Raw genomic sequence first — 26,953 nt, 5'->3', positions numbered from 1 at the left:
TTATTTATTTTTTTCTTTTAGCAAATGGTTTATTGATATTATGTTATAATGAATGACAAAATATTAGTATCTAATTCTATACTTTATGGCCACCCCATAGGATGAATCTTTGGAACAGAAAAAAAAATAAAGATTTTGTTATCCCATAATCATAAAGCTGTTATACTCAGTCTAGGCACAGCTAGTATAACATTCTGCTCAACCCCACAGGCTCCATTCCCTTTACCACTTATTTATAATATGTTTGGGTCACTCATAGGAGTGAAACACTGTCAGCATCAATAGTTAGCAGCACTTTCAAAATACATTTTATTGTCCTGAATAGAAACCTTAACTATTCAATTTGTCCAGTAATTCCAAACGGTCTTATTACTTCTATACATAAGATATGATCTTACAACATTTATGTAGCTAAATACTTATACTTCCCATGCTTTTTGAGGATTCCCACACTGTACTTGTTTTTTTTTTTTTTTCCTGAGAGACGGAGTCTCACTCTGTCGCCCAGGCTGGAGTGCAGTGGCGCAATCTCGGCTCACTGCAAGCTCCGCCTCCTGGGTTCACGCCATTCTCCTGCCTCAGCCTCTCCGAGTAGCTGGGACTACAGGCGCCCGCCACCACGCCCGGCTATTTTTTTGTATTTTTAGTAGAGACGGGGTTTCACCGTGGTCTCGATCTCCTGACCTCGTGATCCTCCCGCCTCGGCCTCCCAAAGTGCTGGGATTACAAGCGTGAGCCACCGTGCCCAGCCCAGCTAATTGTTTTGTGTTTTTAGTAGAGACGGGGTTTCACGGTTAGCCAGGATAGTCTCGATCTCCTGATGTCGTGATCCTCCCGCTTTGGCCTCCCAAAGTGCTGGGATTACAGGCGTGAGCCACCATGCCCAGCTGTACTTGCTTTCTTGTGAAGGGCTTGAGACATGTGCAGAGACACCTTAAACATGTGTAGGTGACCTTCCTTTTGAAAGGCAGAGGAGGGCCTCTTCGTGAACTCTTTCTAGTCATTTGTTTTCCTATCAGTTCACCATTTCAACTAGAAAAGATGCTGCAAGCTACCTCAGCTAGCCTCTAATTTGGACATATCACCAATACCACACACACAATTGAATGAATGACCACCTCCTCCTGGTTCTCCCACTGGGCAGGGTCGATATGCTTCTTTGGACTGAATAGGTGTGATCTTGTTCGAGAAAAGTGTGTAAACGTAGGGCCAGATTTTGTTCACCTCCATCCCAGAAAATTGGTGGAGCACTCCTCGGCTTTTGTATAATTCAATGACTGGCTTTGCCACGTCTTTGTACTGTCTTAGCCTGGCAGCAACTGCTTTGGGTTTATCATCCTCCTGCTGGACTAATGGTTCACCAGTGACATCATCAATACCTTGTACATGAGGTGGATTGAAGTCCAGGTTATATACCCTTCCGCTAAGAGGGTGAATCCAACGGCGGCTGAGACGATCTTTAAGTGTTTCAAATGGAATGTTCAAACTGATCACTAGATCCACTTCACAGATTTTGTCCAGGGCTTCGGCTTGTCCTAATGTCCTAGGAAAACCATTGAGGAGCCAGTGCTGGCCACGCCTATTCTCCAACTCAGACACCATTAGGTGTGTGATCACACGGTCTGGAACCAAAAGACTTTTCTCTATATACTGCTTTGCCATCTCACCAACTTCTGTGCTCAGGACCTTCTTGGTAAATGATTCCAAGACTTCCATGCGCATTATGTTGGTGCTGCACCTATCGGGCATTAGCATTTATAAACTGTATCAAGTGATGCTTAAGGTTCCAGGTGAATCTAATGACTCAGTATTAAGACCCACTGAATTGAGGAATTACAGCTTCAAGATGTCATTTTCTATATTTGAGGCTGGCTGCATGTATGACAAAGGTGACCATATACTTTTCTAGGACTGTGTCACACCAGTTTCCTAGGACTGTATGCCACACACGGCAACGTGAATCTTCCAAATACGTTTATTTGCTTAACAGTTAAATAATACTTATACACAGCTCCTCACTAAAGATAGTGTGATATCTATGGGGAGATGACATTTTTCTTAATCTTTGGTTTCTCAACATTCTGAGGAAAAGGCCTAAAACTAAGCCTCCTGGAATGAAAATATGTTGATCATCTCATCCCACACAATTTTTCATCTTTAAAATCCAAATTATAGAATAATGTAAACACTGCACTCCATCAGTACTATATAATGGATGATTCTACCCAAATATATAGTGGGGCTTGAGTAGCTGCTAGTAATTTTCTTTTTTTGAGATGGAGTTTCGCTCTTGTTGCCCAGGCTAGAGTACAATGGCGTGATCTTGGCTCACCGCAACCTCCGCCTTCCAGGTTCAAGCGATTCTCCTGCCTCAGCCTCCTGAGTAGCTGGGATTAAAGGCATGCGCCACCACGCCTGGCTGATTTTTTGTATTTTTAGTAGAGACAGGGATTCTCCATGTTGGTCAGGCTGGTCTCGAACTCCCGACCTCAGGTGATCTGCCCACCTTGGCCTCCCAAAGTGCTGGGATTACAGGCATGAGCCACCCCGACCGTCTGGGATTTTCTTAAGAGGCTAGTGAAATCCTGTTACGTTATTGATTGAAATCCTCTAAAGGCAGCAGGCTGCCTTCAGGGTAGAGTCCAGTCTGAAAGTCCAAAGCCAGGTTTACAGTGGTCCATCCCACCTCTCTAGCCTCTTCTCTTTTTTTTTTTTTTTTTGAGACAGGGTCTCATTGTGTCACACAGGCTGGAGTGCAGTGGTGCCTTCATGGCTCACTGCAGCCTAGACTTCCCAGTCCTAAGCCATCCTCCCACCTCAGCCTCTCGGGTACCCAGTAGCTGGGACTACAGACACGTGACCCCATGCTGGGCATTTTTTTTTTTTTTAACACAGGGTTTTGCCATGTTGCCCAGGCTGCCCTGGCTTCAAGCCATCTGCCCACCTCAGCCTCTCAAAGTGCTTAGATTACAGGCGTGAGCCACCTCGTCTGGCCTCTAGCTTCATCTCTAGTCAAGTCCCATTAACAACCTACTTGCCATTCCCCGACTCACCATTTTTTTTTCCTTTTCTGTTGTTTGAAAACAAAATTAATTTTTTTTTTTTTTTTTTTAGCTGGAGTCTCACTCTGTCACCCAGGCTGGAGTGCAGTGGTGAGATTCTGGGTCACTGCAACCTCTGCCTACTAGGTTCAAGCAATTCTCCTGTCTCAGACTCCCTAGTAGCTGGGATTACAGGCACCTGCCACCACGCCCTGCTAATTTTTGTATTTTTAGTAGACCTGGGGTTCACCCTGTTGGCCAGGCTGGTCTTGAACTCCTGACCTCAGGTGACTCACCCGCCTTGTCCTCCCAAAGTGCTGGGATTACAAGTGTGAGCCACCGCGTCTGGCCCCAATTTTTTTTTTTTTTTGAGACAGAGTTTTGCTCTTGTTGCCCAGGCTGGAGTGCAATGGCGCGATCTTGGCTCACTGCAACCTCCGCCTCCTGGGTTCAAGCGATTCTCCTGCCTCAGCCTCCGTCCTGGGATTAAAGGCATGCGCCACCACACCTGGCTACTTTTGTATTTTTAGTAGAGATGGGACTTCTCCATGTTGATCAGGCTGGTCTCAAACTCCTGACGTCAGGTGATCTGCCCATCTTGGCCTCCCAAAGTGCTGGGATTACAGGCGTGAGCCACCGTGCCTGGCCCCAAAATTTTTAAAAATAAAAATAAACTAGATCAGAGGCCCCCCCCCAACCCACCGACGCCATGAGGCAGAGGGCGGGGGCAGAGATGTTGGGCTAGATTCTGCACCCTGCCTCCCACGCACCTCCCATGGGCGGGGAGGAGAGACTAGGGGGCCCAAAGGAAGGCAGAGGAGAAGAGCAGTCCCATTAGCCATGAGTGTCTGTCTCTCAGCTGTGGCGGCCCATGCTCGGCTGGGGAGAGAGTGATCACTCACCATTTTCATGTAACAATTATAATTTTGGCATGGGGACTTAATTATGCTAACATAATTTTTGTTGTTGTTGTTGTTTGTTTGTTTTTTTGAGACAGAGTCTCGCTCTGTAGCCCAGACTGGAGTGCAGAGGTGCGATCTCAGCTCACTGCAACCTCCGCCTCCTGGGTTCAAGCCATTCTCCTGCCTCAGTCTCCTGAGTAGCTGGGATTACAGGAGCCCGCCACCACACCCTGCTATTTTTTGTATTTTTAGTAGAAATGGGGTTTCGCCATGTTGGCCAGGCTGGTCTCAAACACCTGACCTCGTGAACTGCCGGCCTCAGCATCCCAAAGTATTGGGATTACAGGTGTGAGCCACCGTGCCCAGCCACATAATTTTTATTCATTAAAAAAAACAAGTATGCAGGATGATCTGTTTTTGGCAGCCTATTGTGTGAGCACAGGGTCAGTTCCATTTCTCCTTTGTGCAAGGGTAAAAAGCATTATGCTGAGCTTTTAAGTAATCACAACAGTATTTAATATCATGGGATAAGAGTTACCCAAACTCAGGTTCTTTATATATAAAAAGTGCCTATAGGCTGGTGTGGCGACTTAGAGAGTTCCAAGCATTTTGGGAAGCTGAAGTGGGAGGATCGCTTGAGATCAGGAGTTTGAGACCACCCTGAGCAGCACAGCAAGACTCTTGCCTCTAATGGAAGGGTGGGGGGAGGGAGGAGTATCTATAAAGAGAGTGTGGCTCATGCCTGTAATTCCAGCACTTTGGGAGGCCGAGGCAGGCAGATTACTTGAGGTCAGGAGTTCGAGACCAGCCTGGCCAATGTAATGAAATCCCGTCTCTGCTAAAAATACAAAAAAAATTAGCTGGGCATGGTGGCGCCTACCTGTAATCCCAGCTACTTGGTAGGCTGAGGCATGAGATTTGCTTTAATGCGGGAGGTGGAGGTTGCAGTGAGCTGAGATCACGCCACTGAACTCCAGCCTGGGCAACCAAGGGAGACTGTCTCAAAAGTAAATAAATAAAATAAAAAAATAAAGAGTGTAACCTAAGTGGGGGTGATAGCATGCATTTTTCAACACTATAAACAGAGCAACCCTTTTAATGCTCTATAGTTCTATCTAGAAGAACAACCTAATTATTTAAGAGTCACAGTTGAATTCAGTTGTCTTCTAAGGTTAAAATGTCCAACCATTCTGGAGACTTCATATCCTGGAATAACCTTCCCCCAATTTTTTATCTGGCTTATTCCTAGTTATTCTTTAAAATTCAAGTCTGGTATCACCTTCTATTGGAAGTCTCTCTTTTAGGTTTTCATAGGCTTAACATACTGAATTGAGTCTTTAAGGCATGGACTGAATTTTTTACTTCCTAACCTAAATGTCTAATGCAATGCCTGCTAAATTAGAATGCTAAACAAATGTTTTTTGGAATGACTTAAGTTAATCAGTGAATTTCTTTTTGCTTTAAATATTTTTTGGTCCTATTTAGTACCACATTATCAATGGCACATGACTTGAAGAAGAGTCCCTTTATTTATTTAGAGACAGTATTGCTGTGTCGCCCAGGCTGGAGTACAGTGGCACAATCTTGGCTCACCGCAACATCTGCCTCCCCAGTTCAAGTGATTCTCCTGCCTCAGCCTCCCGAGTAGCTGGGATTACAGGTGTGTGCCACTACACATGGCTGATTTTTGTATTTTTAGTAGAGACAGGGTTTCACCATGTTGGCCAGGCTGAGTGCCTTGATTGAATATGTCATGAAACTTTTCCATGTCCATTAACTACCTTCAATGCCCACTGTATGGAAGAATAAGAATGTACAACTTCTCTTTGTGTGTATTAGACATTTAGATTGTTTCTAAGTTTTTGAAATTATAAATAATTCTAAAATGAAAATGATTTTAACTTTATCTTTGAGCTACTTGGTTATGCCTGGGATATATCCTTAAGAGTGGAAGTGCAGTGTATTAATGCCTCTCAGTGATGTTGTACATTTGCAGTAAATAAAAGTGTACATTTCCCCTTTGCCAACACTGGTTACTATAAATATTTGCAATGAGAGAGGCAATGATGTTATCTCAAACTATCTTAATTTACATTCCTTTATTAGTGGAGTTGAACTTGTACATATTTCTTAGCAAAGAAAATCATATGGAGTTTCTGTAAGGAAATGGATATTTCCTTTAATAAAATTAAACCCAGGTCTTCTCAGGGAAAAACCTCCTTGGAAAATTCCTTGTTGACCTTATAACCGCAAATGTGATCCCACAAAATTCCCCTTTCCCTTGAAAATCTCTGGCTAAATACAGGGGTATCACCTCACCCTCTTTAACATGCAGGCCCAATTATGGGTACTCTGGATTTCAGCATAGCTGTGACCAGGCTGGAACATTTTAAAAGTTTTTACTTTGAACAAACAAAAGGAATATGGTCTCTACCCGACCCCCCCAAAAAAGTAATATGGTCAGGAATAAAACTAGATAATCTCTTTCACCTGATGTTTTGGCTTTATATCTCTTCTATATAGAAACAACCCAAGACTCTGTGTAGGTTAACTAGACCCATGTTCAATTCTGCACCCCCAATAGTTAGTGCTGTTTTTATCTGAAGGCTGGAATATTCAAGATGGCTTACTCATGTAATGGCAGGTAGTTGGTGCTGGTTGTTGGCTGGGAATTCAGCTAGGGCTGTTAACTGATGGGTCTCAGTTGTTCTCCATGTGGTTTCTCCAAGTAGATTGGATTCCAAGAGGGAACGTTCCAAGCATGCTACCATACGACAGAAGTTATCTTTCTCTCTTTACTTAGAGTACTGGTAAGCAATTTAGCATTCAAACCCCAGAGAATGAGGGCTAGGAAAAGTAATCTCCTTTCCTGTCTGCTTGAAGTCAACCTCCTGGTGTCTCATGTCTTATGTGAACTCCTACCTCTATCCTGATGTGGAAATGGAAACCTACCACTTTAAGGGGATGCACTGACCTCTCAGAGACCTCAACTGCACAAGCCATTCAGAACTTAGCTGATAAATGCCAACAGTCATTCTAGTGACATGCACTTATATAAATTGCAAAGGTAGGGTGGTGTGGTGGTGCAACATTTCATTGCAGTCTAATGGCACTATCTTACTATCATAAGAGAACACTGCAAATGGTCTATCTATTTACATATTACTTAAGAACCAAATAGAGAAGGGAAAAATAGAAAAGACAAATCAACCAACCTACCACCTTATCAACTACACTAAGTACTGCATTAATATTTTATGTCTTAAAAGGTATGTTTTGGCTAGCACATTTGCTGAAAGTGAAGTTGCCCTTTTCAAAGTCTCCACCCTTTGTGTGACATACACAAGGGAAAGAGTGTTTTTTAAAATGTCTTGCTGGGCGTGGTTGCTCACTCCTGTAATCCCAGCACTTTGGGAGGCCGAGGTGGGTGGATCACTTGAGGTCAGGAGTTCGAGACCAGCCTGGCCAACATGGTGAAACCCCGTTTCTATTAAAAATACAAAATTTAGCTGGATATGGTGGCAGATGCCTGTAATCCCAGCTCCTTAGGAGGCTGAGGCAGGAGAATTGCTTGAACCCGGGAGGCAGAGGTTGCAGTGAGCCAAGATGGTGCCACTGCACTCCAGCCTGGGCAACAGAGTGAGACTCCGTCACACACAAAAAAGTCCAAGATATAGTAAGTTGATGTGGATCATTTTGAACTTAAATAATCACATAAACCTTTTTTTTTTTTGAAACAGAATCTCACTCTGTCACCCAGGATGGAGTGCAGTGGCACCATCGTGGCTCAGTGCAACCTCTGCCTCCCAGGTTCAAATGATTCTCCTGCCTCAGCCTCCTGAGTAGCTGGGACTACAGGAGTGCACCACTATGCCCAGCTATTTTTTTTTTTTTTTGGCATTTTTAGAAGAGATGGGGTTTCACCATATTGGCCAGGCTGGTCTTGAACTCCTGACCTCAAGTGATCTGCCTGCCTTGGCCTCCCAAAGTGCTGGGATTACAGGCATGAGCCACCGTGCCCAGCCACATAAACTTTTGATGTTAAACTTTTGAATTTCTAACTATAAATAGGTAATGTCTTTTTCCTTTAAATTATAATTGTTCCCAGTGTCAAATGCCCCATGAAAATGTCATGAATAAGGGCTACTAACATTTGAGGTTTTATTTAACATTAGTAAGATTTAATGAATAGTAAAAGCAATGTTTGACTTTCTCATAAGAAGGGCTAAAAAAACATTGCCATGCATTTCCAGCCTAAGATATCATAAGCTATGCTTAATAATTTGAAGAAACTCCAAGTCCAGGGATACACAAACAGGTGTACAGCAAATCATGTAGGTGGTGCTTTTCCCCTAAGTTATAATTTAATCTATACCCTAGGAAAATGCCAGAAAGTCACAATTGGGTGGATTGGGTGATTTTCCAGTAGAAAGAAAATTCCATCCCATCTTTGTTCTCAAAATGTTTTCTCTTTGCATATAGGTAAGGGTTTACAGATCAATAATCTTCTTGATTTCAGTATGAAATTACTTTCTCTTTGCTTGAGTTACTCTGAGTTATGCAGAAGGCTTCCTGTTCTGAATGCACTATGTATTTCTTTTTTTCTGACAAGATTTCAGTGTATGTTGAAGACAAGGAACATTATGAAAACTTTTAGTCCTTAATTGTGTCAAGATATTAATTATAGAGTGATGTACAAATTAGATGGTGATGGGAAACTTCAGCCTGGCTTTATAGGAGGTAATTTTTTTTTTCTTCCTTTTTATGCGGGGACGGGGGTTATGATACAGGGATACAGGTAAAGTAGTCCTATAAACTTATCTGCTGATAGTTCATATGAAGGCTTTTGACTAGAAAACTTCCATTAATAGTGCTGAAGATATAAACAAATGGTAAAGCTGCTTTCCATATTAAGATACCTTGCGGCCGGGCACGGTGGCTCATGCTTGTAATCCCAGCACTTTGGGAGGCCGAGGCGGGCGGATCATGAGGTCAGGAGATCGAGACCATGGTGAAATCCCGTCTCTACTAAAAATATAAAAAAAATTAGCCGGGTGTGGTGGTGGGCGCCTGTAGTCCCAGCTACTCAGAGAGGCTGAGGCAGGAGAATGGCATGAACCCGGGAGGCGGAGCTTGCAGTGAGCCAAGATTGCGCCACTGCACTCCAGCCTGGGTGACAGAGTGAGACTCCGTTTCCAAAAAGAAAAAGATACCGTGCCTCCCACCCCTTTTCTTTGAGACAAGGTCTTGCTCTGTCAGCCGGGCTGGAGTGCAGTCATGTGATCTTGATGCACCGCAGCCTCCACCTCCCGGACTCAAATGATCCTCCCGCCTCGGACCTCCAAATAGCTGGGACCACAGGCATGCACCACCATACCTGGCTAATTTTTGTATTTTTTGTAGAGATGGGTTTTCACCATGTTGCCCAAGCTGGTCTCAAACTCCTGAGCTCAAGCAATCTGCCCACCTTGGTCTCCCAGAAGGCTGGGATTACAGGCATGAGCCACCATCACGTCTGGCCTCCCCTACTTGTTTTTGATATGGGGTCTTGATTGGTCACCCAGGCTGCAGTGCAGTGGCAACATGACAGCTCACTGCAGCCTCGAACTCCTCGACTCAAGTGATCCTCCCACATCAGCCTCCCTAGTAGCTGGGACTACAGATGTGTTCCACCATGCCTGGCTAATTTTTAAAACTTTTTGTAGAGATGAGGTCTCGCCATGATGGCCAGGCTGGTCTCAAGCAATCTTCCCCTCTTAGCCTCCCAAAGTGCTTGGATTACAGGCATGAGCCACTGTGCCCAGGCAAGATACTCATTCATACCAGGATTTTCCTCCCTGTCACTGCTAATAGCTGTGTAGGCTCAGACAAGGAATTTCAGGTGAGAAAAATTAAAGCAAGTAACTTTAGTTTTGACTCAATCCAAATAATATGAATACCTATAATGTGTAAAGTATTGCGCTATAAAGGAGCTTAAGATTTGATAGGCAGTTCATCTGGAAGCATTCCAAGATTCTATGTTGTACACCTAAATAATAATCCACAGTGATTCCATTTTATTTATTTTTTTTTGAGATGGAGTTGTGCTCTTGTTGCCCAGGCTGGAGTGGCCAATCTCGGCTCACTGCAACCTCTGCCTCCCAGGTTCAAGCGATTTTCCTGCCTCAGCCTCCTGAGTAGCTGGGATTACAGGCATGCACCACCTAATTTTTAGTAGAGATTGGTCAGGCTGGTCTTGAACGCCCAATCTCAGGTCATCCGCCCGCCTCTGCTTCCCAAAGTGCTGGGATTACAGGCGTGAGCCACCATGCCCTGGGCCTAGTGATTGCATTTTTAACTGGCTTGCCTAGAAGTGAACAGTTTCCCCTGCTACCTTCCCTATGCTTCTTTCTGCAGTGAACCTCCAATTTTTGCCAACTATTTTGTTTTAACCATAGGCAAAGAGGTTGAAAAATTTTTATAAATAGTTGACAATTTGTGCATATATATTATATATATGTACATACTTTTTTAGATGGAGTTTCCGCTCTTATTGCCCACGCTGGAGGGCAAAGGTGTGGTCGTGGCTCACTGCAACCTCTGCCTCCCAGGTTCAAGCGATTCTTCTGCCTCAGCCTCCAAGTAGCTGGGATTACAGGCACCCACCACCATGCCTGGCTATTTTTTTGTATTTTTAGTAGAGATGGGGATTCACCATGTTGGCCAGGCTGGTCTCAAACTCCTGACCTCAGGTGATCTGCCTGCCTCCGCCTCCCAAAGTGCTGGGATTACAGGCAGGAGCCACTGTACCCGGCATTTAGAAATATTTGGTTAATTGTCTGTGTTCATTGTTTCATCAGTAGAACAGCATTAACAGTGAGCTTGCAAATTTATGAGCTACAAACCTTAGCCCCAGATCATTTAGACTGTGATCACTCTGTGTTGGGGGCATTTTCATTATTATCATCTGCTTCTTAATGGAAGACATTTATTCATTTAACAAATACTTAATTAGCACTTATATGACAGATATATTAACATACCATTTGCCTCATCTGAGGAGACAAACTCCTATGAGAGGCTTTTAGGATTAATGCCTCACTTTCGAAATACAGATGTGTGAAAGGTCAAGTGAAAGTTGTGTCTCTTCTGCAGGCACACTCTACTCCCCCTTAGTCCAGAGTTATTCATTAATGATGTGAAACAAACTTGAGGTGTTTGGTTTTTCAGAGATTTCAGAAATGGGAAGCCACTGATGTTGCCTTTTACTTTGGAAATGTATGTCGATAATTTGGATCATCAGAAAGATGTCTGCCTCATCTCTGGAATATCTACTTATAAAAACAAATCCTTAACAAACATTTGCAACCACATGAGATTTGGTGCAGTTGAATTCATTTTAGTATTTTTAAAAGGTGTAACACTTTTCTAAAGAAAATATCCCCTGGCTTGTTCTTCTTCTGCTTCTTTTTTTAAAAAATAGAGACCTTGGCCAGGCATGGTGGCTCACACCTGTAATCCCAGCACTTCGGAAGGCTGAGACGGGCAGATCATCTAAGGTCAGGAGTTTGAGACCAGCCTGGCCAACATGGTGAAACCCCACCTCTACCAAAAATACAAAAATTAGCCGGGCTTGTAATAAAAATAAAAAAATTAGCGCATGCCTGTAATCCCAGCTACTCGGGAGGCTGAGGCAGGAGAATCGCTGGAACCTGGGAGGCAGAGGTTGAGGTGAGCCGAGATTGCGCCATTGCACTCCAGCCTGGGCAACAAGAGCGAAACTCCGTTTAAAAAAAAAAAAAAAAAGGACGGGTCTTGCTGTTGCCTAGGCTAGTCTCAAGTGATCCTCCTGCACTAGCCTCCTAAAGTGTTGGGATGACAGGTGTGAGCTACTGCACCCAGTCCTCCCTTGCTTTTTGCGTCTGTTACCCTTTTTCTTCCCAAATTTCCATGTGAGAGTTAAAATTGTCTCTTTTTTTTTTGACACAGAATCTCGCTCTTGCTCTGTCACCCAGGCTGGAGTGCAGTGGCAATTCTCCTGCCTCAGCCTCCCGAGTAGCTGGGATTACAGGCGCCTACCACCATGCCTGGCTAATTTTTGTATTTTTAGTAGAGAAGGGGGTTTCACCATATTGGTCAGGCTGGTCTTGAACTCCTGACCTCAGGTAATCCACCTGCCTGGGCCTCCCAAAGTGCTGGGATTACAGGCGTGAGCCACCGCGCCCGGCTTCTGTCCACTTCTCAAGGCCATCTCAAATAACATTTTCTTCAGGAAACTATTTCTCAAACCACTATAATTTTTTCCTAAGTTCTCCAGAATTCTTCCTTTGTTTAATCCCACTTTTTGCTTCACTTTCATTTTAGGAGCTAGGCGTATTTTTAAAAAGGCCCTTTGACCTCAAAGGATACACGTGGGTGAAAAACCACCTTCCTCTAAATTTATTTTTCACTCACTAGGAATAATGCTTTACTGTTAATAGCGGGTGGAAAGAAGGGACATTGAGTATGAGGACCTATCTGTACTACCTAATATAATTTATCTTTTGATCTACTCTGAGAATGATGCGAGCCTAATCTTCACATAGGAAAATCACGAGAGGAAAAAACCCTTCGGAGATCTACAGGCACAATGAACCCTGTCTCTACGCTGTTTGTAGCAGCTGTCTCAAGAATCCTCTCCCTAGAATGAATGTGGGAGAGGTTTGGTGGCGCGGCAGCTGCAAAGCAAAGAATCTTTCCCATTCCTCGTCGACTTTGTCCCCTTCCCTCCCTTCCCGAATGGTGGCAGCTGCCGAGGCATCCCACTGGAAATCAAGTCTCCGCCGAGAGCGGCGGGCGGGCAGCTGCTGAAAGCAGCCAGGGGTGGGGACTCCTCGCTCCCATTGGGCAGGGACAGCAGCCTCACTGGCTCCAGCGCTGTCACCTCTCTGGCTCCTAGAGGTCCCTCAGGTGTTCTTCTCCAAGTCCAATGAGACACTTAGGCAACGCGGCGCGGGTTCCCTCCGCGCCAAGAGACCCTACGGTAATTTAACAACAGCAGGAGGGCCAAAATCCCCGCCTCAGGACTTGGCAGAAGCATCTCCAGATGTCCGAGAGTGGGAAAGGGGGAAGTGTAGGCCCTCGGACGGAAGGGTTTCTCCTCGCCGGGCCGGGAACACACCTGGTGCTACCAGAAGAGCGCTCCTAGTGCAGCCGGAAGCCCGAGCCCAGCGCTCCGGCTGGCTCGCCGCCCCCTTGGCTGTCCGCGCGTTCTCGCCGCGCGGCTGCCTCCGCCTTCGCGCCCTCCCGCCCCGCGCGCTCGCGCTCGCGCACGCGCACGCCGCGCCCGGCAGCCCTCGGCGCTGTCATGGCGGCCGGGAGCAGCTTCAGTGGGCACACGACAGCCGCGCGAGCCGTGGCTGGGCGAGCTGTGGCAGTAGCATCCTCACCACTCGCAGCAGCCTCAGCCGCGGCGTCCGTAGCGCCAGCAGCGGCTGCTTTTGCAAAGGCTGAGCGCAGGGGCGGGGCGGGCCAGGAAGCCATGGAGTTCTGTGCAGCCGCGGACTCCCGGGGAGCGGACTAGGGAAACTTGGAGGCTGCGACCAGGTGCACTGACCTCTCTGTCCTCCCTTCTCTCCCTGCGGTCGCCGCCGGGTTCCTCTGGCCGCTCCCCTCCCTTCCTGCCACCACACACACCTCCCCACCTCTTCCCGTCGAATCTCAGGTGCCTGAGAGAGGTGCTTCACTCCTCCCACTGGGCCGAGCATTTAAAATAATCACCGCCCCCTTCCCCCGCCTTTTCCTGCCCTGGATCTCCGCCGCCACCTCGGTCTCGCTGCTCCTGGGCGGGGGGTGAGGACGAGTCCGCAGTATCTGGGTGAGGAGGAACTTTCTACCTCTGTGATAGCTTGTGGGCCCCCCTTCTTTCCTCCTATCCCTTCTTTCCCCGCGACAGTTTCTCTTTCTGGTGCACCTGTGAGGAGAGGTTACCCTGCGCCTAGAACCTGCACGAGAGTGGGGGAGGAGTGAGCCTGTTCGGGGGCCTCTTGGACCTGCCTTCACCCAGAACCCAGCTCTTTGAGCCCGGGAGAAGCGGGTGGCTAGTAGTGGGGTGCCTTTAGTAACTTATTTGACCGACAATAACTATTTCCCTCCTGTCCCCTCAAAACCCTAAAACAAAACCTAGCCTATTTAACATATATTTAATCTTCCAATAGGGTTTGGCGTTGTTGTCAGCCTCGGGGAGAGAGATTGGACAAATATTCTCCAAGAGGAGGAGGGCGACGCCAAGGACTTTCCACATCAACTGCTTTGGGGTTTCTCCACAAGTTGGAAGAGAGACCCTTTCGTTTTGCATTGCGTGTGTTGTGCTCATTACCAGTGCAGCGACTGCTGTCCCAGGGTGACTGAGTTGTTCTTTCTCGTGAGCTAGCAATGGCTAGCGAAGACAATCGTGTCCCTTCCCCGCCACCAACAGGTGATGACGGGGGAGGTGGAGGGAGAGAAGAAACCCCTACTGAGAGGGGTGCATTGTCTTTGAAACCAGGGCTCCCCATCAGGGGCATCAGAATGAAATTTGCCGTGTTGACCGGTTTGGTTGAAGTTGGAGAAGTATCCAATAGGGATATTGTAGAAACTGTCTTTAACCTGGTAAGTCGATGAATATTTTATAAGCATATATTCTTTTCAGTGGGTTGGGGAACAAGACCTTAAACCTGGAGCCATGTGGTTTACTCACACTGATGGTGACTTTTTTCATGTATAGGGACACAAAATTCTGCTCACCTAAATGAAACAATTTCATCTGTTTTTTAGATTGAAGGGAATTGTGCAAACTTAGATGATCCAGGTTTTGTGAAAGTGAACACATCACTTTTGTGCTAAGGAAGTAATTGTTGCTATGGAAGTATTGGGGGGAGGTTCTAGCGGAGGAGTTATCTCTAATTTTTTTTTCTTGGCATGCATGCCTAAGTCTGCGTTTCCCTTTACCACTTTAAATAAGTTCTTGTGACCTTTTTTTGGACTTGAGAATTAATGTCTTTGATTCTGTCGAAGTTATGTTTTGCTACAGTAAGTTTAAAAATTTGTAGTGCTGATGCAAGATTAATTTGCTGCAAAGTTAGTATTTTTAATTTTGACTAGTTTTATTTTTAGACATAACTAACAAAAGTTAAATTGGGGATGAATTTAGGATTGCATTTAAAGTAATCTTGTGAAAATTGAATGGCAATATGAAAAAAGGAATTGAAGCAGATGCAGTATAATCTTTATGTGTTTTATAAATTCATGTCTAGCAGGAAAGCATAGTTAGTCATTGGAAATTGCTGATTATACTAAGATGAGCTATGAATGCTTTTTTTTGGGTGGGGGTGGGAGGGGGATGAGGCCTCTCTATGTTGCCTAGGCTGTTCTCAAACTCCTAAGTTCAAGCTATCCTCCTGCTTCAGTCTTCTGAGTAGTTGTGGCTATAGGCATGCATCACTGTATAGGGCTTAAATTGTCTTTAAATTGAGGTATAATTCATATATTATACAATTCTACCTTTAATTAATTCATTAACTTATTTATTTAGAGATGAGGTCTCACTCTGTTGCCTAGGCTAGTCTTGAATTCCTGGGTTCAGGCGGTTCTCCCCACTCAGTCTCCTAAGTAGCTGGGACTACTGGCATGCGCCATTGTGCCTGGCTTGGTTATCGTTTATAATGGAGACTTTTTAGATTTCTTTATTCCAGCCTCTCTTGCCCATCAACTTAAAGAATCAAAAGGAAATCTGGCCCTAAAATACTTCCCCCTTTCTACCTACTCACCTGTGTTAGAGGATTACAGGACCAAATATAAACATGCAGTTAATTGTAATAACTGTTTATCACCTTTCCCTTTGCCTCTTTTCAAGGTTAGGCTTGTTTTATTCTGGGGCAGTTAATTATTTCTTTCACTAGACCTTCACTAATGGTCTGGTCACCTGCAGTACAACTTCTAGAATAAGAAAGTAGCTAGATGGAATAATGGCTGGGCGTGGTGACTCACGCCTGTAATCCCAGCACCGCAGGAAGCCGAGGCAGGCACATCACTTGAGGTTAGGAGTTCGAGACTGGCCTGGCCAACATGATGAAACTCCATCTCTACTAAAAATACAAAAAAATTAGCCGGATGCACTTGCTTGTACCCAGGAGGTGGAGGTTGCTGTGAGCCGAGATCGTGCCAATGCACTCCAGCCTGGGTGGCAGAGTGAGAGATTGTTTCAAAAAAAAAAAAAAAGAAATTCACTTACTTTTGAAGGATGAAAACTTTGAACAATTGGATATTTCTATGTCAGTTTATTGGGAGTTTATGTATAAACACCTATAGACACACACATATTTAAAAAAACTGCATATTATGCAAATGTTCAAATATATGCAAAAATAGAATAGTATAATGAACTCTGGTATCCGTTGTGCAGCTTCAACAGTTGTCAGCATTTTGGGGATCTTGTGTGTGTGCATGTGTGTGGGGCTTTAATATGTAAGTCTGAAGAAGATAAATGGTAAATTGATTGCTTTACCTCAAAATAGACTTGAAACATTTCCTTTCTGATTTTTTGTTCTTTTTTAAAACTTCATATGCCTTCAATGAGAAACAGAAATCTGTGGTAGTAATATAATCCATAATTAGTTGTTTGTGTGTGAAGACACGACATCTTTTGGCAGAAGGAGGATTTGAACTCCTGTTCTTTAGAATGTGCTGTGTTGGAGTGGATGCCCAAACGTGAGTCATTTGCATTTTTATCATTAAAGAAAATCCAAATTCTATAGCAGTAGTTTGCTTATATGCTTCCTAGAACTGTAGACCTAGTATAGATTCTAAGGTCATTGGTTAAGACCTTCAAAGCTGCGTATTTGCAGGATAGTGGGTGCCTGGATAGAAGGAGAGAGAAGAGTCTGTTCAGTTAGTTACCCCTCCTCCTCAATATCATTTGCTTGTCAGGTAGGACAGGAAAGGTTGCTGAGAATATTAGGTAGCAGTTTCTCCCCTTCTATTGTCCCTTAAAATACTTTGCATGCTCTTTCATGGATTCTCTGGGATTTTGGCCACTCTAGAAAATCTTTGGAAGCAGCTGCGCACAGTGGCTCATGCCTGTAATCCCAGCGCTTTGGGAGGTTCACTTGAGGCCAAGAGTTTGAGACCAGCCTGGGTACCATAGTGAGACCCTGTCTCTACAAAAAAAAAAAATAAATAAAAAATTAGCTGGGCATGGTGGCATACACCTGTAGTCCCAGCTACTTGGGAGGATGAGGTGGGAGGATCCCTTGAGCCCAGGAGTTCAAGGCTACAGTGAGCTACAATCATGCAGAGCAACACCCTGAAAAAAAAAAAATTGGAACTAAAGTATTGGGATTCTGTAAATTAGTCCATTTCAATGTTGTTAGTACTGCTGCACCTAAATATTTCCTAATTGATAGTTAGTCTTTTTTTTTTTTTTTTTTTTTGAGACAGAGTCTCAGTCCGTTGCCCAGGCTGGAGTGCAGTGGTGCAACCTTGCCTACCTGCAACCTCTGCCTCCTGAGTTCAAGTGATTCTCCTGCCTCAGACTCCCAAGTAGCTGGGACCACAGGTGTGCGCCACGAGGCCCGACTAATTTTTGTATTTTTGGTAGAGACGGGGTTTCACCATGTTGGTCAGGCTGGTCTCAAAATTCTGACCTCAGGTGATCCACCCGTTCAGCCTCCTGAAGTGCTGGAATTACAGGCTTAAGCCACCACGCCTGGCCTAAATATTAGCTACTTAAACAATAAAGTTATACTGTTAAAATTGAACAAGTTCATCTCCTCCAGAGGTGTACAAATAGTACATAGTAGAGCCATATAACTTTTCCAGTTTTTTCTTTTTTTTTGAGACAGAGTCTTGCTCTGTCGCCCAGGCTGGAATGCAGTGGTGTGATCTCGGCTCACTGCAAGCTCCGCCTCCCGGGTTCATCCCATTCTCCGGCATCAGCCTCCCAAGTAGCTGGGACTACAGGCGCCCGCCACCACGCCTGGCTAATTTTCTGTATTTTTAGTAGAGACGGGGTTTCACCGTGTTAGCCAGGATGGTCTCAATCTCCTGACCTTGTGATCCACCCGCCTCGGCCTCCCAAAGTGCTGGGATTACAGGCGTGAGCCACGGACCTTTTTTTTTTTTTTTTTTTTTTTAATTGAGAGGGAGTCTCACTCTGTCACCCAGGCTGGAGTGCAGTGGTGCGATCTCAGCTCACTGCAACCTCTGCTGCTCGGATTCAAGCAATTCTTGTGCCTCAGCCTCCCCAGTAGCTGGATCTACAGGCACGCACCACCATGCCTGGCTAATTTTTTTGTATTTTTAGTAGAAATTAGGTTTCACCGTGTTGGCCAGGCTGGTCTTGAACCCCCGACCTCAGGTGATCTGCCTGCCTTGGCCTTCCCAAAGTGGTGGGATTACAGGTGTGAGCCACTGTGCCTGGCCCAGAGTTTTTTCTTAAGTGTTACCTCCCAACTTTGCTAATGTAGCTTGACCTTAGTCTGTTATAAATTACTTTGAAATTTACTACCCTGTTTATAATTTCTTTTGCAAGTCTGTTTTGCAGATAAATTTTGATTAACAGTACACCAATGTAGTCAAGTTTTTCAAACTTCTGGTCAACTTGTAAATTCTTCTTGTTGCAGTTTAAAACCATTTTATTTTGTCTTCATCTGTATTTTAAAGTAATTTGTCAAACTTTTAGACCCAGAATAATTAATGTATGTTGGCATGTTTTCAGGAACTTGCTGCTGAGTTTAAGGCTTCCATCAGATATTTAAAGGTATTCAGTGCTACTTAATTAAAGAATAGTGTTTCCCATGAAGTGGTGACAAACACATACTTTCATGATTTTTTAAAATTTTTGTTAAGTAATTACAGTCACCCTTTGATATGTGGGGGATTGGTTCCAGAACCCCCAGTGGATACCACAATTTTCAGAAGCTCCAGTCTCTTATATAAAATGGTAATTTGCATATAACTTACATGTATCTTCTGTATACTTTAAATCATCTCTTTAAAATTTTTATTTATTTATTTATTTATTTATTTAATTTATTTTTTTTGAGATGGAGCCTCTCTCTGTCCCCCAGGCTGGAGTGCAGTGGCGCGATCTCGGCTCACTGCCAGGTCCGCCTCCCGGGTTCATGCCATTCTCCTGCCTCAGCCTCCTGAGTAGCTGGGACTACAGGCACCTGCCACCACGCCCGGCTAATTTTTTGTATTCTTAGTAGAGACGGGGTTTTACTGTGTTAGCCGGGGTGGTCTCGATCTCCTGACCTCGTGATCTGCCCGGCCTGGCCTCTCAAAGTGCTGGGATTACAGGCGTGAGCCACCGCTCCTTGCTCTGTTGCCCAGGCTTGAGTACAGTGGCTTGATCATAGCTCACTGTAGCCTCAAATTCCTGGGCTTAAGCTGTTCTCCTGCCTCAATCTCCTGAGTAGCTAGGACTTACAGGCCTGTGCCACCACAACCCGCTATTTTTTTTTTTTTTTTGAGACGGAGTCTTGCTCCCTCACCAGGCTGGAGTGCAGTGGTGCAATCTTGGCTCAGTGCAACCTCCACTTTCCAGGTTCAAGCAATTCTCCTGCCTCAGCCTCCTGAGTAGCTGAGATTACAGGCGTGTGCCACCACACCCAGCTAATTTTTGTATTTTTAGTAGAGACGGGGTTTCACCATGTTGGTCAGGTTGATCTCCATCTCGCCACCTTGTGATCTGCCTGCCTCGGCCTCCCAAAGTGCTGGTATTACAGGCGTGAGCCACCGTGCCCAGCCAACCTGCTACTTTTTAAATTTTTTGAGTCTCGCTATGTTGCCTAGGCTGGTAAATCATCTCTAAATTACTTATAATATCTAATAGAGTGCCTTCATATCACATCATTCACATGGTGTATTAGTCTGTTCTCATGCTGCTAATGAAGACATACTTGAGACTGGGTAATTTATAAAGGGAAGAGTTTAATTGACTCGCAGTTCCACATGGCTGGGGAGGCCTCACAATCATGGTGGAAGGCTAACAAGGTGGAAAGGTAAGAGAGTGTGTGCAGGGAAACTCCCATTTATAAAACCATCAGATCTCATGAGACTTGTTCACTAGCACGAGAGCAGTATGGGGGAAACTGCCCCCATGATTCAGTTATCTCCACCTCGCCTACCCTTGGCTTGTGGGGATTATTACAATTCAAGGTGAGATTGGGTGGGGACACAGCCAAACCTGTATCACTTGGTGCATGGCAAATTCAAATTTTGCTTTTTAAAACATTGTGAAATATTTTTTTTCCCCAATTTTTAAAAATCTGTAATTGGTTGAATTCATGGATGCGGAACCCATGGATACAAAGGGCTGACTCTATATGATTTTAATTAAAATGTTAAAGCTTAAGTTATAGAATATAATTTTTCATTACTCATTATAGAACCATTTTCATTACCCATGATCCATTGTTGACATATATTCTGCTAAATACTAATGGTGCAAACTTCTAATACTTACAGGAGCTGAGCAGATTACACATAGGCTCCATTTCTATCGACTGTGTACAGAATGTATTTTGTATACAGTTGCATTCGGTTCTAGTTGATTGTTGTCTTGTAGTAACATGGGCCCAATGGTGTCAGACCTTTTGATTTTTTAGGAAAAATTAGAAGTCGAGATTTTAAAAAATAATATATGTGTGCGTGTGTATATATATATATATATATATATATTGTTGTTGTTGTTATTGTTGTTGTTTTTTTGAGACGAAGTCTTGCTCTGTTGCCCAGGCTGGAGTGGCGCGATCTCAGCTCACCGGAACCTCCGCCTCCCAGGTTCAAGTGATTCTCCTGCCTCAGCCTCCCAAGAAGCTGGGATTACAGGCGCCTGTCACCACGCCTGGCTAATTTTTTGTATTTTTAGTAGAGATGGGGTTTCACCATGTTGTCCAGGCTGGTCTTCAAGTCCTGACCTCGTGATCTGCCCGCCTCAGCCTCCCAAAGTGCTGGGCTTACAGGTGTGAGCCACCACGCCTGGCCCTTTTTTTTTTTTTTTTTTTTTAAATTTTAGACATAGGGTCTTACTTTGTTGCCCAGGCTGGAGTGCAGTGGCACAATGTGGGATCACTGCAGCCTCGACCTCCGACTAGCTGGGACTACAGGTGCATGCCACCATGTCCAGCTAATTTTTGTATTTTTTTTTTTTTTCGCTAGAGATAGATAGGGTTTTGCCATGTTGCCCAATCTGGCCTTGAACTTCTGCGCTTGAGCAATCTGCCATCTTTGGCCTTCCAAAGTGCTGGGATTTCGTGAGTGCGCCGCAGCACCTGGCTGAAAAAGTAACATTTGAAAGTGTCAGAATATTTAAAAATACTCTGCAGGCCATGTAAAATCATAGGTGGGCACTTTTCAAGCTCTCATATGAAGCTTTGTTAGAAAGATAATCATCTAACATGTTTTAATTCTGATATTTGTGTATCTAGAATTATTTCCTCCTTAATACCTGCCATCACAGATTTTAGGGTTAAGAGTCATCCATTCTGGAAACATGCTTGTTAATTAGCTTTCTGCCCCCACCTCATATCACTTTGTAATTCACGTTATAAGTAACAGAAAATTCCAGCTGGTTTGAGCACAAATAAAGGATTTATAGGTTCATTATCTGGAGGTCCAAAGGTAGGACAAGACTTACACTAACTCAATAATGTTGAAGACCTAGTTTCTTTCTGTTTCTGTTCTGCTTTCTATGATGTTACCTTTAATCTGTCAATATTTCCTCATGATTGTAGGATGTTTCCCAGTGGACCACAGGTATTCTTGTTCACATCTCTTGGAAGAGACAGCCTCTCTATTCTAATATTCTAAACGAGTCCTGATTGGACTAACAAACCAATGACTGTGGCTGTTGATATGTGTCAGTTGGCTTAAGCAAACTAGTACCAATGATTGCATCTGAGGATGGGATCAGTTTTCTCTGAAGTACCTGGGCTGTATGAGGAAGGGTGGATACCCCCAAAAAATATCTGGCTAAGAAGCTGAAAGGATGACCGGGTGTGGTGGGTCATGGGTGTAATCCCAGTGCTTTGGGAGGCCGAGGTGGGCGGATCACCTGAGGTTAGGAGTTTGAGACCAGTGTGGCCAACACTGGTGAAACCCCGTCTCTACTAAAAATACAAAAATTAGCCGGGCGTGGTGGCACGCGCCTGTAATCCCAGCTACTCAGGAGGCTGAGGCAGGAGAATTGCTTGAACTCGGGAGACGGAGGTTGCAGTAGGCTGAGATCACGCCACTACCCTCCAGACTGGGTAGCAGAGCAAGACTCTGTCTCATAAAAAAAAGAAGTTGAAAGGGTGAGTGGATGCTGGGTTGGCAACCAGTGATGTTCATTACTCTCATCCTTTAAAAATGTTTGAATAATGTAACAATACAGTCATCCCTTGATGTCCATGGGAGATTGGTTTCAGGACCCCCACGAATCTCCCACTTAGAAATCCCCAGATGTTCAAGTCCCACGTATAAAATGCCATTGTATTTGCATATAACATTTTACACATCCTCCCATATCCTTTATTTTTATTTATGTATGTATTTATTTATTTATTTATTTTGAGTCAGAGTTTCACTCTGTTGCCCAGGCTGGTGTGCAGTGGCATGATCTCAGCTCATTGTAATTTCCAGCACCCCAGCTCAAGCAATTCTTTTTTTAAAATTTTTTATTATTATACTTTAAGTTCTAGGGTACATGTGCACAACGTGCAAGTTTGTTACATATGTATCCATTTGCCATGTTGTTGTGCTGCACCCATTAACTCATCATTTACATTAGGTATATCTCCTAATACTATCCCTCCCCCTCCCCCCACCCCACTACAGGCCCCAGTGTGTGATGTTCCCCTTCCTGTGTCCAAGTGTTCTCGTTGTTCATTTCCCACCTATGAGTGAGAACATGCGGTGTTTGGTTTTCTGTCCTTGCGATAGTTTGCTGAGAATGATGGTTTCCAGCTTCATCCACGTCCCTACAAAGGACATGAACTCATCCTGTTTTATGGCTGCATAGTATTCCATGGTGTGTATATGCCACATTTTCTTAATCCAGTCTATCATTGATGGACATTTAGGTTGGTTCCAAGCTTTGCTATTATGAGTAGCAATAAATATACATGTGCATGTGTCTTTATAGTAGCATGATTTATAATCCTTTGGGTATATACCCAGTAATGAGATGGCTGGGTGAAATGGTATTTCTAGTTCTAGATCCCTGAGGAATCGCCACACTGCCTTCCACAATGGTTGAACTAGTTTACAGTCCCACCAACAGTGTAAAAGTGTTCCTATTTCTCCACATCCTCTCCAGCACCTGTTGTTTCCTGACTTTTTAATGATTGCCATTCTAACTGGTGTGAGATGGTATCTCGTAGTTTTGATTTGCATTTCTCTGATGGCCGGTGATGATGAGCAATTTTTCATGTGTCTGTTGGCTGCATAAATGTCTTCTTTTGAGAATTATCTGTTCATATCCTTTGCTCACTTTTTGATGGTGTTGTTTGATTTTTTTCTTGTAAATTTGTTTAGATTCTTTGTAGATTCTGGATATTAGCCCTTTGTCAGATAGACAGATTGCAAAAATTTTCTACCATTCTGTAGGTTGCCTGTTCACTCTGATGGTAGTTTCTTTTGCTGTGCAGAAGCTCTTTAGTTTAATTAGATCCCATTTGTCAATTTTGGCTTTTGTTGCCATTGCTTTTGGTGTTTTAGTCATGAAGTCCTTGCCCATGCCTATGTCCTGAATGGTATTGCCTAGGTTTTCTTCTAGGGTTTTTATGGTTTTAGGTCTAACATTTAAGTCTTTGATCCATCTTGAATTAATTTTTGTGTAAGGTGTAAGGAAGGGATCCAGTTTCAGCTTTCTACATATGGCTAGCCAGTTTTCCCAGCACCATTGATTAAATAGGGAATCTTTTCCCCATTTCTTGTTTTTGTCAGGTTTGTCAAAGATGAGATGGTTGTAGATGTGTGGTGTTATTTCTGAGGCCTCTGTTCTGTTCCATTGGTCTGTATCTCTGTTTTGGTACCAGTACCATGCTGTTTTGGTCACTGTAGCCTTGTAGTGTAGTTTGAAGTCAGGTAGTATGATGCCTCCAGCTTTGTTCTTTTTGCTTAGGATTGTCTTGGCAATGAGGGCTGTTTTCTGGTTCTGTATGAATTTTAAAGTAGTTTTTTCCAATTCTGTGAAGAAAGTCATTGGTAGCTTGATGGGGATGGCATTGAATCTATAAATTACCTTGGGCAGTATGGCCATTTTCATGATACTGATTCTTCCAACCCATGAGCATGGAATGTTCTTCCATTTTTTTGTGTCCTCTTTTATTTTGAGGTCAAGCAATTCTTGTACCTGAGCCTGAGCCTCCCAAGTAGCTGGGAATACAGGTGTGGGCCACCACACCCGGCTAATTTTTTATTGTATTTTTAGTAGAGACAGGGTTTCACCGTGTTGGCCAGGCTGGTCTCAAACTCCTGGCCTCAAGTGATCTGCCTGCCTTGGCTTCCTAAAAATGCTGGGATTACAAGTATAAGCCACCACACCTGGCTTTCTTCCATATACTTTAAATCATCTCTAGTTTACTTAGAATACCTAATACAATGTAAATTCTATATAAACAGTTGTACTCTATATTTGAAAATTTGGGCTGGGCACAGTGGCTCATGCCTATAATCCCAGCACTTTGGGAGGCTGAGGTGGGAGGATTGTTTGAGGTCAGAAGTTCAACACCAGCATGTGCAACATAGTAAGACCTTGTCTGTATAAGAAAAAAAATACCATTATATATATGTATATAAAATATATACATATATAAAAAATATATATAATATATATAAATATAAAAAAATATATATATTTTCTTGAGATGGAGTCTCACTCTGCCACCCAGGCTGGAGTGCAGTGGCGGGATCTTGGCTCACTGCAACCTTCGCCTCCTGGGTTCAAGAAATTCTGTCTCAGCCTCCCGAGTAACTGGTATTACAGTCATGCACCAGCAAGCCCGGCTAATTTTTGTATTTTTGGTAGAGACGGGGTTTCACCATGTTGGCTAGACTGGTCTTGAACTCCTGACCTCGTGATCCGCCTGCCTCAGCCTCCCAAAGTGCTCGGATTACAGGCGTGAGCCACTGCACCTGGCCTAGAGGTGGCTTTTTTAAACCTTCATTGAGATATGCGGTGGACTCTTGAATAACATGAGTTTGAACTGCACGAGTCCATTTATATGGTGATTTTTTTTTCCAACCAAACTCGAATTGAAGATACAGTATTCCTGGGATGTGAAACTGTTGTATACTAAGGGCTTACTTTTTATATCACTGGGTTCCACAGGGCCGTTGCAGGACTTATCTGAGTATGCTCAGATTTTGGTCTATGCAGGAGTCCTGGAACCAATGCCCCCAGTATAGCAAGGGACAACTGTATTTTACGTGCCATAAAAACCACTCATTTTAGACCAGGCACGGTGGCTCACGCCTGTAATCACAGCACTTTGAGAGGCTGAGGCAGGTGGATCACCAGAGGTCAGGAGTTTGAGACCAGCCTGACCAACATGGAGAAACCTGGTCTCTACTAAAAATGCAAAAATTAGCCGGGTGTGGTGGCGCATGCCTGTAATCCCAGCTGCTTGGGAGGCTGAGGCAGGAGAATTGCTTGAACCCGGGAGGCGGAGGTTGCAGTGAGTGGAGATCACGCCACTGCACTCCAGCTTGGGCAACAAGAATGAAACTCTGTCTCAAAAAAAAAAAAAAAAAACAAAACCTGCTCATTTTAAGTATACAAGTCAATGATTTTCAGTAAATTTAAAGAGTTTTGCACCTATTACCACAATCTAATTTTAGAGCATTTACATCCTGTGTTCATTACTTTATAGTTTTAGCTGCTAAATTTAGGCCTATGATTCATTTTAAGTCAATTTTTGTATAGTGTGAGATAAGGGTAAGGGAAAGGTCTACATTCTTTTTTTTTTTTTTTTTTTTTTGAGATGGAGTCTCGCTCTGTCGCCCAGGCTGGAGTGCAGTGGTGCAATCTCGGCTCACTGCAAGCTCCACCTCCCCGGTTCATGCCATTCTCCTGCCTCAGCCTCCCAAGTAGCTGGGACTACAGGCGCCCGCCACCACGCCTGGCTAATTTTTTGTATTTTTAGTAGAGATGTGGTTTCACCGTGTTAGCCAGGATGGTCTCAATCTCCTGACCTTGTGATCTGCCCATCTCGGCCTCCCAAAGTGCAGGGATTACAGATGTGAGACACCGCGCCCGGCCTACATTCATGTTTTAGTATGTGGATATCCAATTGTTAAGAGTGCCATTTGTTTTTTTTTTTTGAGACAGTCTCGCTCTGTCGCCCAGGCTGGAGTGCAGTGGCGCTATCTCTGCTCACTGCAAGCTCCGCCTCCCGGGTTCACACCATTCTCCTGCCTCAGCCTCCCAAGTAGCTGGGACTATAGGTGCCCACCACCAGGCCCGGCTAGTTTTTTTTTGTATTTTTTAGTAGAGACAGGGTTTTCACCGTGTTTGCCAGGATGGTCTCCATCTCCTGACCTCGTGGTCCACCCGCCTTGGCCTCCCAAGGTGCTGGGATTACAGGCGTGAGCCACTGCATTTGTTGAAAGGCTATTCTTTTCCCATTGAATTACCTTGGCACTTTTGTCAAAAATCAGTTGAGCATAAATGTAAGGATTTCTCTGGACTCAATTCTTTTCCATTTATCTATACGTCTGTTCTTAAACCAGTACCAAATTACCTTTTGATTACTGAAGATTTGTGGCGAGTTTTAAAATAGGGAAGACCTCTTTATTCTTCTTTTTCAAGACAGTTTTGGCTATTCTGGGCCCTTTGCATTTCTGTGTGAATTTTACGAACAGTGTATCAATTTTTGTAAAAAAGCAAGCTGGGATTTTACTAGCTATCATGAGTAGATATTATTGGTTATATATTAATGTTAATGATAATTATAAGAAATTTGGGTGAATTGGTGAAGTTTTAAAACTTCAAAGTTTCCTAGAAGTGACAGACTTGATAATTTA

At 44.0% G+C, this 26,953-nt stretch overlaps 2 protein-coding genes across 7 annotated transcripts in view; one reads left to right on the top strand and one right to left on the bottom strand.

The window, feature by feature from the left end:
* Positions 1–893: 893 nt before the first annotated feature.
* On the bottom strand, positions 894–1,674 carry LOC129480163 (adenylate kinase 4, mitochondrial-like). The gene has a single exon (XM_055273908.2). It carries the CDS (start codon positions 1,660–1,662, stop codon positions 1,057–1,059), a length of 606 nt encoding a protein of 201 aa, XP_055129883.1. The 5' UTR covers positions 1,663–1,674; the 3' UTR covers positions 894–1,056.
* Positions 1,675–13,232: 11,558 nt separating this feature from the next.
* LRBA (LPS responsive beige-like anchor protein) overlaps positions 13,233–26,953 on the top strand; it is a 786,161-nt gene continuing 772,440 nt past the window's right edge. For 2 of the 6 annotated variants that reach the window (XM_055276088.2, XM_055276086.2), the window contains exons 1-2: positions 13,502–13,778; positions 14,119–14,551. In XM_055276088.2, coding sequence (XP_055132063.1) covers positions 14,336–14,551 — 216 coding nt within the window. In that variant the 5' untranslated portion in view covers positions 13,502–13,778; positions 14,119–14,335. Of the gene's footprint in view, positions 13,779–14,118; positions 14,552–26,953 lie in introns of all 6 variants that reach the window. The other 4 variants (XM_055276089.2, XM_055276090.2, XM_055276087.2 and 1 more) reach the window with 3 other exon arrangements.

Source organism: Symphalangus syndactylus, chromosome 4 (assembly GCF_028878055.3).
Source record: "Symphalangus syndactylus isolate Jambi chromosome 4, NHGRI_mSymSyn1-v2.1_pri, whole genome shotgun sequence".
In the NCBI taxonomy this organism is placed as follows: domain Eukaryota; kingdom Metazoa; phylum Chordata; class Mammalia; order Primates; family Hylobatidae; genus Symphalangus; species Symphalangus syndactylus.
Note: the sequence above shows the minus strand (reverse complement) of the source record. Positions and strands in the feature narration are given on the sequence as shown.

Excerpts from the sequence above, each read along its gene's own strand:
- LOC129480163 (XM_055273908.2), bottom strand. The coding sequence starts at position 1,662 with ATGGCAAAGCAGTATATAGAGAAAAGTCTTTTGGTTCCAGACCGTGTG.